General features: G+C 57.3%; 1 protein-coding gene across 1 annotated transcript; it reads left to right on the top strand.

The window, feature by feature from the left end:
* The first annotated feature begins 10,419 nt into the window (after positions 1–10,419).
* On the top strand, positions 10,420–17,301 carry Cebpb (CCAAT enhancer binding protein beta). Its single transcript, XM_020173334.2, has one exon. The coding sequence runs from the start codon at positions 10,828–10,830 to the stop codon at positions 11,872–11,874; it is 1,047 nt and encodes a 348-aa protein (XP_020028923.1). The 5' UTR covers positions 10,420–10,827; the 3' UTR covers positions 11,875–17,301.
* The last annotated feature ends 415 nt before the right edge of the window (positions 17,302–17,716 follow it).

The following is a 17,716-nucleotide window of genomic DNA, read 5'->3' on the forward strand; positions in this document are numbered from 1 at the left end:
GCATTCTTTTTCTCTATTTCCCACTAACAGGAATGTGGATGTGATGGTAGGTGCTAGAGCAGCCACTTAGGGCCATAAAATGGAAGTTGTCAATTGTAGATAAGCCCTAAGATAGAAAGAGGTTCCATCCTGGACACCAAAAAGCCACTACTCAGCTCTTTATTCAGACTGAGATGAGGGAAGAAAACACAGTATTTTGTTGATAGGAGACAGTTGTTTTTTGAGCCTTTCTTACAGCATCGATCCTGAACCAATGCATTTCACCTACGAACGAACAGACGATGAAATGATTGCGTATCACAACAGGAGTCAGACCCAGGCCTGGGCCCATCACCTCATGCTCAGAGACTGTACATCAGCCTGGGTGGGAGCCATGTCCAAGTGTAGCAGAAATATTCATGGAACTAGTCCTAAGCTGACCCCCTGCCTTGCTATGTGTCCCTCTCTGGGTCCCACACTCCTCGGTAGTAAACCAGGCTTAGCAAGCGAGTGCAACCTGTGCAATTTAAAGATGGTTCTTGCTCCGTGTGATTCCATTGCAGAGCCTATGGACGCAGCGGGCGTGACTTTTGTGGGATGAACTCTTGGAAACTGCTTTAAAGGTCATTGCAGACACTGACCGCTCTCCCTCCGGTGCACCAGTGAGCGGCTGTGGCCCCCCTGGAGCTCTCTGGTGTCCCCTGTTGGCACAAAGCGACACTGCAGCCCAGTGAGGCTGGTGGGGGCATTTCAGGAGGAATGTAGGGTAGTTTTGGGACAGCTTTGGAGGGAAGGTGGAGGCCAGGAGGTGGCTGAGCGTGGAGGTTAAAATCACAGACCCGGAATGAACTCATAGGTGGGTGAGTGCGGGCCTATCTGGGAATTCCTGAGACTCAGTTTCTTTTTTGTGTGACCTGAGACTCCTGTGGCCACCTGACAGGGGTCTGGTGAGGGTTCCAGGAGGGAAGTCACTGATTGGAACAGGCAGGGAGGCACCAGTGAGCATCTGTGGTCGCCTGAGGTGACATGGGGGCAGCTCACAGTCTAGAGAGGGGGACAATAAGCCAGGCAGCACGTCTGGCCTGGAGGCCACCACAAGGGACACAGAGCTTGTCTGGTGGGTGGCTCTAGGAGGGCCTCACCCCACGGGGCTTCTGCCTCGAGTGTGCGTGGAGAGTGCGAACAACACACAACAGGAACTGGCGTGGCGGGTGGAGGCAGGAGGCTCACGAGTTCGAGGCCAGCCTGGACTACATGCCTCAAAACTTTTCGATTACACTAAAATGAAGAAATTCTGCCCGAGGAAGGATCCCAGGGACAAAGTTAACAGACAGTCACAGCAGGAAGACACAGTAATGCTGGGAACACACCGGAAGCTCCCCTAATAGACCCCAGCAGGAAGCAGGGGACAGCCGAGGAGAGCAGAAGAGGAGGCCAGGAGCTGAGGAAGGAACACAGGAGACGCCGGCTGACAGCCACAGGTGCCACTTCCCACCTGCAATGGACAATGAGACAGCAGGCCAGCACTCGGAGTCAGAAAATGGGGAGCGAGGCCGGGCTGTGGTCTGTGACGTTGAAAGGATCCAGAGGCTCACACGGCCAAATCTGGCTCCCTTTGAGCTCCACCACACATGGTGTAGTGAGAGTTTGTGCCAGGAGAGTCAATAAGCAAAGAACTGGGGGTGATCTCAAAACACGTCCCCGACATCTTTGTCCTCTTCTGTGCAAGCGATGACGTCTGATCAGCTGCCTCTTGAGCAGGGCTTGGAGGTGTTGATGGGTTGACTGTGGCAGAAGTGACACGTGGCTGTCATGGACATGGCAGTGTGCCTCTCCTTGCTGTCTCTGGGTCACCCTCTCTGGGGAGGGCAGCTCCCCGTCAGACGCCATCAGGCCTAGGACAAGGCCCCGCCACAGCCCGGGTAGCCCAGCAGTGTCGCAGATCGGGGAGGTCCAGGTGGGGCTGGGTTGTGCTGAATTCACACTGGATTTCAAAGGCAGCACGGCAAGGAGGTCGTCAAATGTCCTGTGAATATTCCTTTCTATCGCTTACCAAAAAAGACTTTAGTCTGTATCTTTTTTTGGTCACTTTAGAAATGTGGCTACCAGAAATTATAAAATTAAACGTGTGGTTTGCATTTTCAGCTCACATTAGATTTCTGTGGGAAGCTTTCAGATTACTGTGGCCCCAACTGATGTCATGACTGTCACCATGGGACAGTCTCTGAGCCAAGCCGTTCCCAAATACCTGGTCCCCAAGAGCGGGGAGAAAACGGATCGGTCTTGTTTCACACCACAAAGTTTTAGGGTAACTGATCGTGCACGAATGGATGGACTGATGGAGCCAGGCAGCATCTCTGGACGTGAATGTGAGTCCTCGATGGGACACCAGGTCACCTGGCATCCCAGAACCCTACAGACCTGGTGTCACATCTCTGGGTCCCAACAAACGTGCAGGAAACTTCAGACAGACCCACCCCAAGGGAAGGACGTGTCACAAAATGATTGGCAAGGCCACGAATGACAAAGAGAGAATGAGGAGCTGTTCCCACTACGGGGCCAAAGAGAGAGCAAAGCAAAATGCCAGAGAGTTACACAATGGGCCTTAGAGGACACTGCTGACAAGAGGTGGCATTTGAACAGGACTCACAGATTTGATTGAATCAGCTCAGGATCCTCGCAGTCTTTATTCTTAGGACATATGGCCCCAGACATTTAGGATTCAAAACAGCTGTGCGTGGGGTTTGGGGAGAAATTAAGTGCAGTAGAACCATTTGGGAGCCTGGCTAGCGGGGTGATGGGGACATAAAAGCTGCTAGCCACAGAAGGGTCAGCCCGCACAGCATCCTGGGGGTCTTCATTCAAATTATGAACCCCAGAACCTACAGCCACTCCCAGGTGAAGTCCCAGCCAGAGCCTGCAAGCTGGGACTGAGCTCTGGAAGGTGGACATTATTTGTGGTGGGGCAGGGTGGGATTGCCGTGAATACTGGGATTTGAACTCAGGGCCTGGTGCTACTGCCCTGCCCACCTCCACTGCGATCCTGCCACCTCCAGCTCCTGAGTGGCCGGGATTACAGGCGTGAGCTGCTGTTTTGCAGGGACACATTAAAGACAGAGTGGCTGCCTCTGAGCCGGGGTGGGAAAGAGGGCGGACCCGGTGGCCACGCTGCACCCTCTGGGTCACCGACCTGGCCCGTGGACTGCACGAGAGCGGCACCTGCTGGCAGGGAGCAGTAGAGGCGCGCGGGCCTCCGACCTCCTTGGTTCCGGCCCAAGCCGACGCGCCCCCTGCCGGAGACTCTGGGTATTGCAGCCCAGACACTACTGAGCACCTGTTTGGCACTCACCTGTCTCCATTACACGTGGTGAGGGTGGCTGTGAGGGACACAGGTTGGGTGACCTCGACAGACTCCCGGAAGAGGAGGCTCATACAACATGGGGTTTGACTCTCTGGGCATCCCTAGTTGGAAGAGGAAAGGAGAGGACAGGCCGTGCTGTCTTTCCAGGTTCAAATAATGAGGTGGTTGACATCCAAGGTCGCCTCAGCTGTTGACCCCACCTGCGAGCCTGCTCTTGAATGCCGAGGTGACAGAGCGGGTGCTGGTGTCACTCTTGGGCTTAAGTCTAGGGAGGACCAGCATCGCCAGCTCTGCGCTCTTTGGGAAGTCAGCAGGTATGTTAGAAGCAGGTGCTGGGTGACCATGTGGAGAGACACGGGGAGGCTGTGAGAGGAGGCCAGGTGAGGACACCAGGACAGCCACCTCGGGCCACGTGCAGAGGCCATGCTGGCAGAGAGCAGCTACCTGAGGGAGAACAGAAGAGAGGAACAGATCGCAGGCCTGTCTGTGACACAGCAAACCATCATCAGCCACACGGCTGCCCTGGCTGAGGGGCTGCACGGGGTGGGGAGGAGGTCACCTCGTGTTCCAGCGTGCGGCCAGCACTGCAGCAGAGACAGCCCCCAGGATCACGAGAAAACAAAATGGTGTTCTTAAGCCACTAAATTTTGGGGTGCATTGCCACATAACCTCCAGAGTCTCTGGCACAAGGCTACCACTGTTACTAGGGTTTTTTTTTTTTTTGGTGGTGTTGGGATTTGAACTCAAGGCTTCTTACTTGCAAGGCGGGCACTCTACCACTTGCACCACAACTCCCATTATTTTTGAGATGGGGGTCTTGATTTATGCCCTGGCTGGCCTTGAGCCATGATCCTCCCCATCTCTGCCTCCCAAGTAGCTAAGATTACAGGTGTGAACCACGGTGCCTGATCGTTATTGGTTTTTAATGTCCCTTCCAGCAAGAGTCTCTGTGACCTCAATTGCATGTGTAGAGTTCCCCCATCTCCCCCATTTATGTGGGGTTTGCACTCCGGCCTGCACTTGGCTTCTCCCCCCGTCACTGCTGGCTCTTGGAGCTCAGTCTAGATGCGTGCTCTTCAATAGCGATCATTAGCTCTCAATTGGCCACGCCATTGCTTGGCAGCCACACGTGTGTCTATGAATCCGAGGCTCCAGGGACCTTGTATAAGTGTCACCATGCAGTATTTTTCCTTTGGTGTCTGGCTTATTTCACTTAGCATCATATCTCCAAAGCATTGTCAGAATGCATTTCCGTTTTAATTTTTTTGGCGGTACTAGAATTTGAACTCAGGGCCTCACCCTGCTTTAGGTATTTTTCACGTAGGGTCTCATGTGTTTTTCGCTCCAGGTGCCTGACCCTCCTTACCCATAACATCTGTGTAGCTAGAATCATTGGCATGGCCACCACGCCCATCCAGCCAGAATTTGCTCCTTTTCAAAGGTGGAATGGTGTCCCCTCGTGTGTGTACACCGCGTTCTGTTTGGCCAGTCACCCACCAAGTGATGGACACGGGCTGTCCCACCCTTTCGCCATGGTGTGCAGCTATGTCTTTGACACCTTGCCTTCAGTTTTGGGGGGCACAGTCCCCCCAGGTGGACCGATTGTGCCATTAGCTTTTACCCAGTCACCACGTGGGTTCCCACAGCAGGGCACCAGCTTGTCTGTCACATGCCCACCACAAGGTACCTTCTGGTCTTATTTTAATGGGAGCCCTCTGACAGGTGTGAAGGGGGCTCAGTGCTGAGGGCATTTGGGAAGCCTTGCACCAGAGGGAAGGTCCATGTGCTTGCGGACGGGTCCTCTTTGGAGAGCTGTCTCTCCAGGTACCCACCCCTTTTTGGTGGAGTCTTGTTACTGCTGTTGAGATGGAAGGGTTGCATAGACATTTTGTTATATTTATGACTCTTAATATTTTTCTCCCATTCCACGATTTGCCTTTTTACTCTGTGGATTGTCCTTTAATATGCAGAAGTTTACATTTTTTATTTTATGTTTAGAGTTTGATTTTTTTTTTTTTGGCAGTACTGGGGTTTGAACTCAGGGCCTTGAGCTTGCTAGGTAGTCACTCTACAACTGGAGCCATGCCTCCAGCCCTTTCTGCTTTAGATTATTTTTCAGATAGGGTCTCCCAATAGCTTTCCCTGGGGCCACTCTGGGACTCGATTCTCCTACTGCCACCTCCCGAGTAGCTGGGATCAGGTGTGAAGCTACTATGCACAGCTCGTTTGTTGAGAGGAGATAAACTTGAACCTCCATTCTCCTGGTCTTCACCTCCCCAGTAGCTGGGATTGTAGGCACATGCTGCCATGACTGGCAAATTTTTATTTTTTGAGATGGAATCTTGCTGTTTCCCAGGCTGACCTCAGACTCCTGGGCTCAAAGGGCTCCTCCTGCTTCAGCCTCCCAAGAGCTCTGGGTGTGCACTGTGCCCAGAAAAGTCGTAAATGTGATGCAGGGCAGTTTCTGCATTTTCTACTGGTGCTAGTGCCATCTCCTTTGTCCTTGTGGGTGGCTGTGACTGTACATCCTGCAGCTGATCTCCAATCTCAGCCCTGAGGGACCCACTTTCAAAACAGACTCAGAGTCCAATCACACCCACCAGCCTGCACACTGACCGAGTCCACCCTGCTCCCCTGCCTTCTTGTCTGCCCTCACTGGCTTCCTATTTCTGCCCTCTGCTACAGTCCCTGCCCTGCAGCAGCCAGAGAAACCCTGTTGGAACAAAGTCAGGTCCCATCCATCCATGTCCCCACCCCCCACCTCTGCCCAGAACACCTGATCTCCAGAGCAAAAGCCAGGCTTTACGACATGGAAGGCCTGGTGCAACATGGCTCCACTGTTTCTATGACATGATTCTTTGCTCCTCCCTCTCCACAGTAACGCGGCAGGGCCCAGCATGCACGCACCTACCTTTGTACCCGCCAGGTACATGTTCTTCACACCTGCGTGGCCTCTCCCTCATTCCCTCGTTCGGGTTTCTGTGCAAACGTCACATCCGTGAGACCTTCCTGGTCCACTCTGATATATTAATGTCGAATTCCCCAGCACTCCTGGGCTTCCTCCCCTGCAGTGTATTATTTCTCCCCAGGGTCTACCCGAATCTTGCACAGGGAAGATTCTACCCACTTGTCTTGCCTGTTTGTCTTCCTCCAGGAGGACAGCAATCACTTGTGGCTTGTTCCTTCTGAGTGTGTCTCTTGGGTCTGAACCACGGCTCCCGAATAAGCATTCATGTTGGTTCTTTGGACAATTCTTGTCCTCTTGGTGGCCTGCTCATGTCCTGTGGGCATCTGTCATACCCACAGCACTGGGCGCTCCACATCGAGAAGCAAGACTAGGGCATCCCAAGGATGCAGTTAAATCATGCTTGCTGTCCCAGGTCCAGCCACATGGTGGCAGCACACACACAGGCAAGTTTCACAGCAGCCTGGGTCTCTGAAGACTGTCTAGGCCTGGCAGCCCTGGGGGTCTAACCTCTGCCAATTTCATTTGACCAGTGGGGAAACTGAGGCCTCAGAAGGGAGGCATGCTGGACAAATCAATACCAGAGCCAAGTGGTCTAGCTTTAAGACTGGCTTTGGCATTAACTTGCTGTGATCTTGGGAGCGCTAAGCCTCGTGACCCTCAGTTTCCCCCCGTGCTTGCTTGGTGAGGTTTTCGTGACTTGCCACAGCCAGGCCTTCATGGGACTGAAGGGACATGCGATTTCCTAGCACGGGTCAGGAGGTGGCGGTGAGGGCAGCAGGTTTGGTACCCTGAGAGGGGACAACACCACATTTCATAGAACAGGGACTGAGGCCCAGAGGTGACACCAAAGTGGCCAGAAAGCCACAGCAAGGAGGGCAAGTCCATCCTGTCCCCATCCCATGCTCACTGGAGACACGCACCTGCCAGTGGGTGGCCCTCTAGCCATTGTCCCACCTTTGGGCTGATTTCTGGTCCTGCTGCAAACTTTCTTGCTGTCCATCAGAGAAGTCACCCCTGGGTTCGTGGTGGGCATCGGCCTCAGTTTCTCCTCTGGGGAGAGGGATTCTCCAGGGTGGTTAGGGGCAGGGAGGGCATGCATCCAGGTAGGAAATTTCTCTGGGCAGCCCCTCCCTGGCTCCTGCCACTGCCCTTTGGCCACAGGGGCCAGCCCAGGGCTACAGGTTTCCAAGCAGAAGTTGGAAGGTTGAACTGTACAGACCCTTGCTTTCTAAATGTTAGCAATAAATTCATTTAAAAAGAAAAGTAACCAAAACACTGAGCGATTAAAGTATGCCCGTGGGCTGGTGTGGCCACTGGCTGCTGGTTTGTGATCTTGCCAGCCCAGGTGAGTCTTTGACACCCTGAGAGCAGTGTCACCCAGAGTGGAGGCGTCTGGAGGCCTGACAGCCGCTCAAGCCTGTTCTGGGCCTCGGCGCTGTGTGTGGGGGCCTAAGCTCCCCTCCCCCCTTGGAGCAGGGCTGGGTGTTCATGGTGGGCAGCGAGCCCGGTGGGAACAAAGGCACAGGCCACTCGGGGTGACCCTGGCAGGGGCGAAGGGGGCCAGAGAGCATAGATCTCTGAAGGGGTTGAGTCTGGTCCCCAGGTTCTGAGTTACCCCTTCACCCACGTGTGACCCCAGGCCATCCTTCCCTGGGCCTCAGCTTATCCATGCAGAAAATAGGGCATACTGTCAGGCTATTATAATTTATGACAAACCCAAAGGGAAAGGCAGGCCGGGAAGACTCTGTTCCTTCCCATCTCTTTAATGCGACCTCAAACAGAGGTGCTGGCTCTGTTGGATTTTAGTCTCCTCATTTGTAAAGTGGAGGTACTAGGATCTCTCTTCCACAAATCACCAGGAGGGTTAAATGAGTTAATACACACCAAGAGCTTACAGTGTGGCTCAGAGAGGGTGGAAGATAGGCTGAGGACACACAGCAGACTCTGTAATTAGCTTCAGAACCTCATTGTGTCTTCAGAACCCTGAAAGGCTTGGGTGTTAGATGCCGAGGCTCAGAAAGAGGAGCCATTTTGAGGAAGACCTGTGTCCCTTCCATCCACTCAGACACCTCTGTGTACCAGGCACGGTTCTAGGCACCAGGGGAACAGTGGTGAAAAAATGAACAGAAACCTGTCCCCAGCAGGGCTGACATGGGAGAGGCAGAAAGAAGGGCAGGTGAGGTGTGCTTGGTCATAGTGAAGATGGTGAAGGGAAGGGGCTTGTTGTGAAGTGAAAGGGGTGGCGAAGGCCTGGGGTCCTCCATGAGTGGTCAGGGAGGGGATCTAGGAGGCACGCTGGTCTGAGACCTCAGGAGGTCTGAGAACCGTGTCCTGGGTCCAGAGGGAACAGCCATTGTGCTTACTCACTGGTCAGTCAAGAGCATGCTGGGCCCAGCTAGGGCTGGCCCTCATGGCCACACAGTCTGGGGAAACTGGGGAAACTGAGGTAGACAAAGAGAATTCATATAATGATGGCCAAGACAGGCTGGGAAGGAAGCTCACTAGCCAGAGGACAGGAAGGGCCTCACAGAGTCTGCAGCCTTGCATTTGGGCCTTGAGTGTCCCACTTCGCAGGCAGGCCTGGCTGGGTGGCCCTGGGGAGGTTGCCACGCCTCTCTGGGCCTGGATTCCTCCCCAGCCCAGAGGCTGCTGGGAAGGCCAGAAAGCAGTCCTGCTGGGCAAGTGTCTTATCCTGTCCCTCCCTGCCCCCCACCCCCAAGGACGCATGGAGATGTCTTTTCTCCAGCTCTTGGGGGCGGAGGTCACCCCAGCTTGGCAGATAACAGGGAAGGTTGAGCAATGCCCACTAGCCCGCTGGGGCCAGGGTTGGGGTCAGTGGGCCAGGGGTCAGCCCCAGGCAGGCTAGGAGCTCCTGCCTGGGCGGCCAGGCTGGGAGTGGCAGAGGATGGACCAGTAAGCTGCCCCAGGGCCTAGGCATGGGGCCTTCCAACCCGGCCCACCAGCAGGGAAGGCAGGTGTCCCAGAGCCTCGGCCCCCCACCCGGGCGTCTACCCGGTCTAACGCCGCCTGTGTCTTGTTTTCCCACCTGGAGGAAGAGAAAGAGACCCGAGTCCAGGCCCACCCTGTTCCCAGAGTAGAGACTTGGTAGAAATGGGGGTCCCTTCTCCTTCATTCTTGACCTGACCTCAGCAGTCTCAGAAAAGGTGGCTTTTTTAGCCTCTGGGGCTTGCAAATGGGTCTTAGGGTGCAGGGACAAAAGCTTTTCTTTGGGATGACTGGGGAGGGGGGCAGGAGGCGCCATATGACCTTAGATCTGTGGTGCCCTCCTCCATTTGTACCCTCTGTGGGGGTCACTTTCTCCGTGACGTTCCCAAGGCCCAGAAGGTCTTAAAACTTCAGCCTTGCGTCTGGGAATCTGTGGTGGGCACAATACTACTGCTGACAGCAACCACACTCTTCACGCACGAAGCCCAGAGAAGCGCCGTGATTCACCCACAGTCACACAGCGTGGCACAGGGTGCACCTCCACCCCTTCCCCTCCGCTTCCACCATCCGGGAGGCCCGGGCCGGGCTGGAGTGGGCGGGAGAATGGGCGTGGCCTAAGCGGGCGGGCAGGTGTGGTGGGCGGGACGAGGGGGAGGGAGGCGGTCGACCCCGGCCAAAGCTCCAGGCGAGCGCGCCCCTGTGTCTCCCCCCACCCCAAGCCTCGGGGTGTCATCGCGGGGGCTTTCGGGGAATCTCTTCCAAGAGTTGGGGAACTGATGTGTGTGTGTGTGTTGGGGGAGGGGGTTGGGGGCGGGGCCGCGCCCGAGGAAGGGCCCAGGAGACGGATCACTTCTCCGGGAGCCGGGGTCTCCAGGGTCCGGCCGGGGAGCTCCCTTCGGCGGGACGCGGGCTGGCCTCAGCGGGACAGGAGCCCTGGCTTCTCCAGTAGGGGGCGGGCCGCGGCCGTGTTTGGGGTGGGGGAAGGCAAGCCGGTCGCCCCCACCCCGCCTCCCTCGTCCCGGAGCCGTCGCGCGCCCAGAGGGGCGGTCCGGGGGCGGGGTCGCACCTCCCCCTCTCCCTCCCAATCCCGGGGCGGCCGCGCGGGGGTGGGCAGGGGACATGAGGCCGCCCCTCCCCAGCGGCCCGGGGGACCCCCGGGAGGGCGCGCTCCCGGCCCCGTGCGGCCACCCCCCGAGCCCCTGGCCGCCCTCCCGGGGGTCCCGGGCACCGTGGTCGGCGCGATCCGGCGACGCGGGAGGGGCCCGGGGCTGGCCTTACGGAGTGACGCAGCCGTTGCCAGGGGCCGCCTTATAAATAACCGGGCTCGGGAGAAACTTTAGCGAGTCAGAGCCGCGCACGGGACCGGGAAGGGGGACCCATCCGAGGGTCCAGCCGCCAACCCCCGCACCAACAGCGGCCACCCGGCAGCAGCGGCAGCGGCGGGGACAGCAGCAGCAGCAGCAGCGACAGCGGCAGGGACCCAGCGGCGACAGCCCGGAGCCGGGAGGCCGCGCCACCTGCGGGCCGGCCGGAGCGGGCAGCTCCAGGCCCCCCTGCCCGGGCACCCGCGTTCATGCAACGCCTGGTGGCCTGGGACCCAGCATGTCTCCCGCTGCCGCCGCCGCCTGCCTTTAAATCCATGGAAGTGGCCAACTTCTACTACGAGGCGGACTGCTTGGCTGCTGCGTACGGCGGCAAGGCGGCCCCCGCGGCGCCCCCCGCGGCCAGAGCCGGGCCGCGCCCCCCCGCCGGCGAGCTGGGCAGCATCGGCGACCACGAGCGCGCCATCGACTTCAGCCCGTACCTGGAGCCGCTGGGCGCGCCGCAGGCCCAGGCGCCGGCCACGGCCACGGACACCTTCGAGGCGGCTCCGCCCGCGCCCGCCCCCGCGCCCGCCTCCTCCGGGCAGCACCACGATTTCCTCTCCGACCTCTTCTCCGACGACTACGGGGGCAAGAACTGCAAGAAGGCGGCCGAGTACGGCTACGTGAGCCTGGGGCGCCTGGGGGCCGCCAAGGGCGCGCTGCACCCCGGCTGCTTCGCGCCCCTGCACCCGCCGCCGCCACCGCCGCCGCCGCCGCCGCCGCCCGCCGAGCTCAAGGCGGAGCCGGGCTTCGAGCCCGCGGACTGCAAGCGGAAGGAGGAGGCCGGGGCGCCGGGCGGCGGTGCCGCAGGCATGGCGGCGGGCTTCCCGTACGCGTTGCGCGCCTACCTCGGCTACCAAGCGGTGCCGAGCGGCAGCAGCGGGAGCCTCTCCACGTCCTCGTCGTCCAGCCCGCCTGGCACGCCGAGCCCCGCCGACGCCAAGGCGGCCCCGGCCGCCTGCTACCCGGGGACCGCGCCAGCGCCCGCGCAAGTCAAGAGCAAGGCCAAGAAGACAGTGGACAAGCACAGCGACGAGTACAAGATCCGGCGCGAGCGCAACAACATCGCCGTGCGCAAGAGCCGCGACAAGGCCAAGATGCGCAACCTGGAGACGCAGCACAAGGTCCTGGAGCTCACGGCCGAGAACGAGCGGCTGCAGAAGAAGGTGGAGCAGCTGTCGCGCGAGCTCAGCACCCTGCGGAACTTGTTCAAGCAGCTGCCCGAGCCCCTGCTCGCCTCCTCCGGCCACTGCTAGCGCGGCCCCCGCGCGCGGCCCCTGCCGGCCGTCAGAACTTGGGCGCCGGGGCACTTGGCAGCGCGGGGAGCCCGTCGGTAATTTTAATATTTTATTCTATATATCTATATATATATTTTTTGTCCAAAGCAAGCGCCCGCCCGCCCGCCCGCGGTGTTATTTAAAGGAAGAGTCGCCCGTGTCGCTGCCCCGAGGAAGCCGAACTCTGCCCCGCTCTCTGCCCGGTCCCCTCCGGCGCCGGCGGGCGGCCCGGCGTGATGCAATCCGAGTGAACATGGCCGAGCCGAGCGCGTGGACGCGGGACTGACGCAACCCACGTGTAACTGTCAGCCCGGCCTGAGTAATCGCTTAAAGATGTTCCTAAGGGGTTCTTGCTGTTGATGTTTTTTTGGCTTTTTTTTTTTTTTTGGTCTTTTTTTGTATGATAAAAAAAAAATCTATTTCTATGAGAAAAGAGGCGTATGTATATTTTGGGAATCTTTTCCGTTTCGAGCATTAAGACAGAACACTTTTAATAAACTTTTTTTTTGAGAATGGTTAAAAAGCCTTTTGGGGGCAGTAGTTGGCTTTGGACTTGTTTTCTCCCCCCCCCCCCTCCTTTGGATCGATGGGATTTTGTTTTCCCGGCTCTGGTGTGTAGGGGCTGTGTGTGAGGGGGATGCCATTATTTTTGGATTGTTCTCTGGCTGGGCGGGGGTGTTGCAGCTGGTTTTTCTCCTCCCTTGCTACTCCCCCAGGGTCTGCTGGCAGATGGGGGAGGGCTTTTGGGGTGTTCTAGGAAGTGGGGTTGAGAACCCTGCCTGGGGAGGAGGTCCAGGTCTCTGGTTGGTCCTGAATGTCGGGCTTGGGTTTGGAGGGAGAGGGAAGTCTGTGATCCCTGCACTGTGTCTGGGGACCAGGCAGGCCTGTGACTAGAAAGGGGGATTTGAGTCTAGATCCTGCTAGCTCACCAGGACAGATGCATTGAGTAAGTGTATTGGGGTAGGCTGTTTACAAAGTGTGTGTGTGTGTGTGTGTGTGTGTGTGTGTCCCTGTCCAGGCCAGGGACAAGAGCCTGGGCCAGGTGGAGGGCGGTGGGGGAAGGGCTCCTACATTTCCACTCTGGTCACTGGGTGGAGACTCTGGGCTTGCCCTCTTTGCCAGATGTGGACACAGGCCCAGTCTCACCTGCTTGCTCCAGGTGGCTGAGCCTGGGTCATTTTCCCTGACTCTCTGGGATCGCTTCTCTTCCCTGCCCCTTCTTACTGCAGCCCCCAGCTGGCTCCAGCCGTGGACAGCATTCCTGAGAGTTGAGGGTGTCCACGGAGGGGCTCGTGAGGCACTGCGCGTCCTACGGTGCCTGGCACGACGGAGGTGTTATATAAGCACTCGCTCTTATTTTTGCTGGGAGGTTCTTGGCATTCGGCAGCCCAGCCTTCAGAGCAGTGTGAGTGTGTGGAGCGCTTGCCAGGGCCGGTGTCCGGTAAACCCTGGGCCTGCCCACCTCATTTAAACCTCATGACGACTTTTGGGAAGGTGGCACTGTTGTGAGGCTGTCAGGTCCCTGCAGTTAAGGAACAGGTTGAGGTCACCCTGGGCTGAGCAATTTAGGGACAGGAGGGACATACCGGTTTGCTAAGGACCTGGGGAGCTGGGATCTTGGGAGCAGCTGCTGTGACTTGAGAATGGACACTCCGGGTTCTCATCACAGTACTTACTAATGGCCGCGCCTTGCCAGGGCTGGAGCTGAGGCTCGGTGGTCCAGCAGGCCCTGGGTTCCATCTCCAGCACTGCAAGAGAACAACAAAACTTTCTGAGGACGGGGACAGCTTTTCCCTGTGGGAGCCTGGAGTGTGGGGGCGGGTGGAGAGCACGGTGGTAGCACTGAGGACTGAGGCAAACTCCATCCTGACAGTGTGGTGGCCGGAGGGCTGTGCCACATGACCTCACTTCACCTGACCTACAGGTGGCCCTGGCCAGGTCTCTTCCAAGCCCAAGGCAGATCAACAATTGGCCAGGTGGGCCCCTGGAGCCCTGGCCAGTCCAGTCCCACAGCCTAGTAGTCTTGACAGCCTCCATCAAAACCAGTGAGACCATGTGGACTTGACCATTTGGGATTTACCCTGCCAAGGGCAGAGCTTGGTCTGCACCTCGGTGGGGAGAAGGCTCCATCTTTCTGGGGCTGGAGGGAGAGCTGCAGTTTAGAAAGACTATCCTTTCATTTACATCCACAGCCACGGAGGCAGTGCACCCATTTCTCAGGCAAGTAGCTTGAGATTTCTGCTCACATCTCTGGGGATTATCTGGGCATTATCCAGTTCCGGTGACTCTAGGGGGAGTTTGGAGCGGTGAGGCTAGTTGGCAATTTCTGCCCCCGACCCTGGCCTTTTCCTAAGTGCTCATTGTCTGGCCCCAACACTAGGCACCCCAGCCCGAGTGAAGTGACAGGCATCCTTGGGAAGCAGCAGGAGGGGTCCGACCCCAGGCCTATCTGATTATCCCAGGAGGGCCAGGGGAAGAGTTCACGAGTTGAGGACTTTGACCGTGATCTGGGTGACCTGCTGCAGGGGCACCGTGGAGCAGGCTGTGCCAAAGGATGAGGGAGGTGTCACAGATGGGTTACACCAACTCCATGGCTCCCAGTCTGTGAGGGCTGAGAGCTTGCAGTGCAGAGGAACCACTCTGCACAAAAGTACGGAGAAAAGAAGGAGCAGGTGGGGTGAGGAGGCGAGGGGAGCCCAGCATGTGCCCAGGGGACCAGGGACACTGGAGGAATCAATAGTCCTAGTGAGAACTGAGCCCTTTGTCCCTAAGCCCAGGCATAGATGACTTGCTGGGTCCTGTGTCCCCCTGGTCAGCCACAGCTCCATTTAGTGGGAGGCCGACTGTGTTTTGGGGAGCCCAGACCCCAAACCCAGCTCAGGACAGGCAAATGGACAAAATACGTCCTCACTTCTTCGTCTTATGCAATTGTCCCATGGCTTGGCAATTTACCCCAGGAGAAAAGTGGGCGTCAGAAAGTTCTAGACCTGCGGGAGCTGGGCCCTGGGCTGAGGCCACACTCGCCCAACTCATTAGCTCCTCAGCCTCTCAGCCTCTCGGCTGCCACTTCTGTTCTTGCATTTTCTTGCCGAGCATGTGGCTCGGAGAGGGAAGTGACTCGTGTAAGGCTGCACAGCTAAGTACGGCCAAAGCTGGCGTGGGAGCAGGAAGCAGAACTGCATGCCTGAAGAGCATTCTCGGCCCCTCGGCTGTTCGGCCTCGCTGAGATTGCTTTGTCTTCCTGTCTTTTGACATTGTCTCTCCCTGGTTACTTTTCATTTACTGACAAGCATTTATTGAGTGCCTGCTGTGTGCTACGCCTCTTACCAGGTGCTGGAAATAGGTGGTGACCAGGATGGAGGTGACAATTTATCAGGACAGACGGACAATGAGTATCCACTAACTGGAACAAGATAATGATAGGTGGGGATGAGAGCTCTGAAGGAAGAAAAGTGGGGCAGGGAGAGGCAGGGAGGTCCCTGAAGGCTTCCAGGAGGTGGTGTCCCCACCTTGGCCGGGTGAGGCTGAGTGAGGATGAGCTGTGGTTTGCTGAGCACTTGTTCTCACCGTTTGTGTGCTCAGCGTATCTTTCTCCTTCTAAGAACTCAATGGCCGTGGGTGCTATCTACCACTCCCCTTCCCCAGATGGGGAAACTGAGGCATAGAGGTTACATCAGTGCCTCAAGAGCTGCAGCAATTATGGAGATATCAAAGTCCCCCCTACATTGGAACCTGAAGGCCTCTTCACCTCCCTCCCCCACGTGACCCCAAGCCTCTCATTGGCTCTGTCTTCCAGTCCCACCCTCCCACCTGTACCCTAACTTCTTTCTGGGCCTGGCTGAGCCAGGTGATCTCCAGTGGTGTCCCAACAGCACTAGCTGGCAGGCTTGCCACTTACCTGTAGGAATTTTTTTTTTTTCGGTACTGGGGCTTGAACTCAGGGCCTACACCTTGAGCCACTCCACTAGCCCTTTTCTGTGATTGTTTTTGAGATAGAGCCTCAAGAACTATTTGCCAGGGCTGGCTTTGAACCATGATCCTCCTGATCTCTGCCTCCTGAGTAGCTGGGATTACAGGCGTGAGCCATCCTGTGGAGTTTTTGATGGTGTTGTCCATTGTGACCACGTGGAGGACAGTGAAGATGGCCTGGTCCCCACAAACTTAGGAGGGGGGATAGAGGGTGTGGGGAGCCAGGGCCTCGCTGGAACCTTGGTGTCTGAGCCCCTCATGGGTATCCCCTGGCTTCAGCAAGCAGTCCCATTTTCTGATGTGTGGGGACCTGGGGCTCTGACAGGGAACAGCCTTTGCTTAGCAGCAAAGCTAGATTTGAATCTAGGGCCATTGATGGCCCAGGCTCAGGCACCTCCCTGCTGGCTTGGCCCATATGGGGCAGATGGGCGCTCACAGTGTTACGTCCTCGGAGGGGAAGATGCCAGGGCAAGAAAAACCCAGCTCTCACCTCTGTCCCTTGCTGGAGACCCCGGGTGAGGCACTGGGCCTCTGTGGGCCTGGGCTTCCTCACCTGCAGACAATGAGTGCACAGTCATCCCCTATCAAGCCACTGGGGGCAAGACAGTCCCAATCCCTGGAGTTCACATGCTAGTGGGAGACAGAGGGCATGCAGCAGCCAAGTGGCACGTCATTTAGACTGTGATAGGTCTTGAAGAAAATAAAGTGAGGAACTGGTAGAGGGTGCCTGGGGAAGGGGGCTTTGAGGAAGTTCCTGGTGGAAGGCACAGCAGGTGCAAAGGGCCTGAGGCAGGCCGAAGCAGAGGCAGTGGGGGGGGGTGTGTGGGGAAGAGGAAGACAGAGGGTGACAGGGCCTTCATGCAGGGGCTCCCTGGCCAGGACAAGACCAAGAGAGGTTGTTTTGAGGGTGAGTGAGTGTGTGTGTATTCCTGCCAGGGCCCGGCACCCAGATAAGTCTGTTGATGAATGAAACCGTCTCCTCAGCCCTGGGGAGGAGGCAGGGTGCCATGGGTGAAGGTGCACTGAGGCTGTCTGCCGGGCCCGGGTGAGCTGTGACTCAGGGCCTGGGGGCATGGGATGCAGCTTGCCAGCAGGAAGAGGGGCAGGGTGGCCGGGAGGGGGCTGGGGGAGCCGAGGCTGGGAGCCAAGAGAGGGAGAGTTCTCTGGGAAGCCCTGACTGCAGGGCAGAGGGCACCAGCCTGGGCATGGGCTGAGGCCTGTGAGGTTGCAGGGGAAGGCAGAGCCTGGCCTCCTTGAGGCCTTTCAGGGTTGGGGAACAGGCAGGAGGGGGACCCCCAATGGGTGCGTTCTTTTTATTTGACTTCCCAAGGAATCCATGGTCATGGTGGGAAGGTCAGAGAATGTGGACTATCAATAAAAGAAGGAAATAAAAAGCACCCATAATTCCAAGAGTCAGAAATAAAACTGTGGAGTCTTGCTGTGTGGCCTTCAGTTCCTCGCTTCGCCTCTCTGTGCCTCTGCTTCCTTGCTTCTTCAATGGGGTTACAATGGCACCTGACTTGGAAGGTTGAGGTGGGGACTGAGTCACCCCATGCACCGGGCTTAGACTAGAGCTCGTTGTTGTCATCGTGGGTGGGAGAAGACTCAGATGGTACAAGAAGGCTGTCTACGTCTAGCTCCCAACCCGCCATTTCCTGGTTGGGATCTGGGCAAGTGAAGGCAGCTCACGGCCTCCTTTCCTGGCTGTGAAATTCCTCGGCGGGGGCTGTGAGGATTTGACCCTGGCTGCAGAGACCCCCGCTTAAGGCAGTTGTAAACTTTCATTCTATGGGTATTTTTTCCTCACCGTGGCTACACTTGCCTATTCAACACCCGTCTCTCTTAGCAGTGT

Source organism: Castor canadensis, chromosome 5 (genome assembly GCF_047511655.1).
Source record: "Castor canadensis chromosome 5, mCasCan1.hap1v2, whole genome shotgun sequence".
NCBI classification, from domain to species: Eukaryota; Metazoa; Chordata; class Mammalia; order Rodentia; family Castoridae; genus Castor; species Castor canadensis.

Bases quoted from the DNA above. Each gene is read 5' to 3' on its own strand.
- Cebpb (XM_020173334.2), top strand. From the start codon at position 10,828: ATGCAACGCCTGGTGGCCTGGGACCCAGCATGTCTCCCGCTGCCGCCG.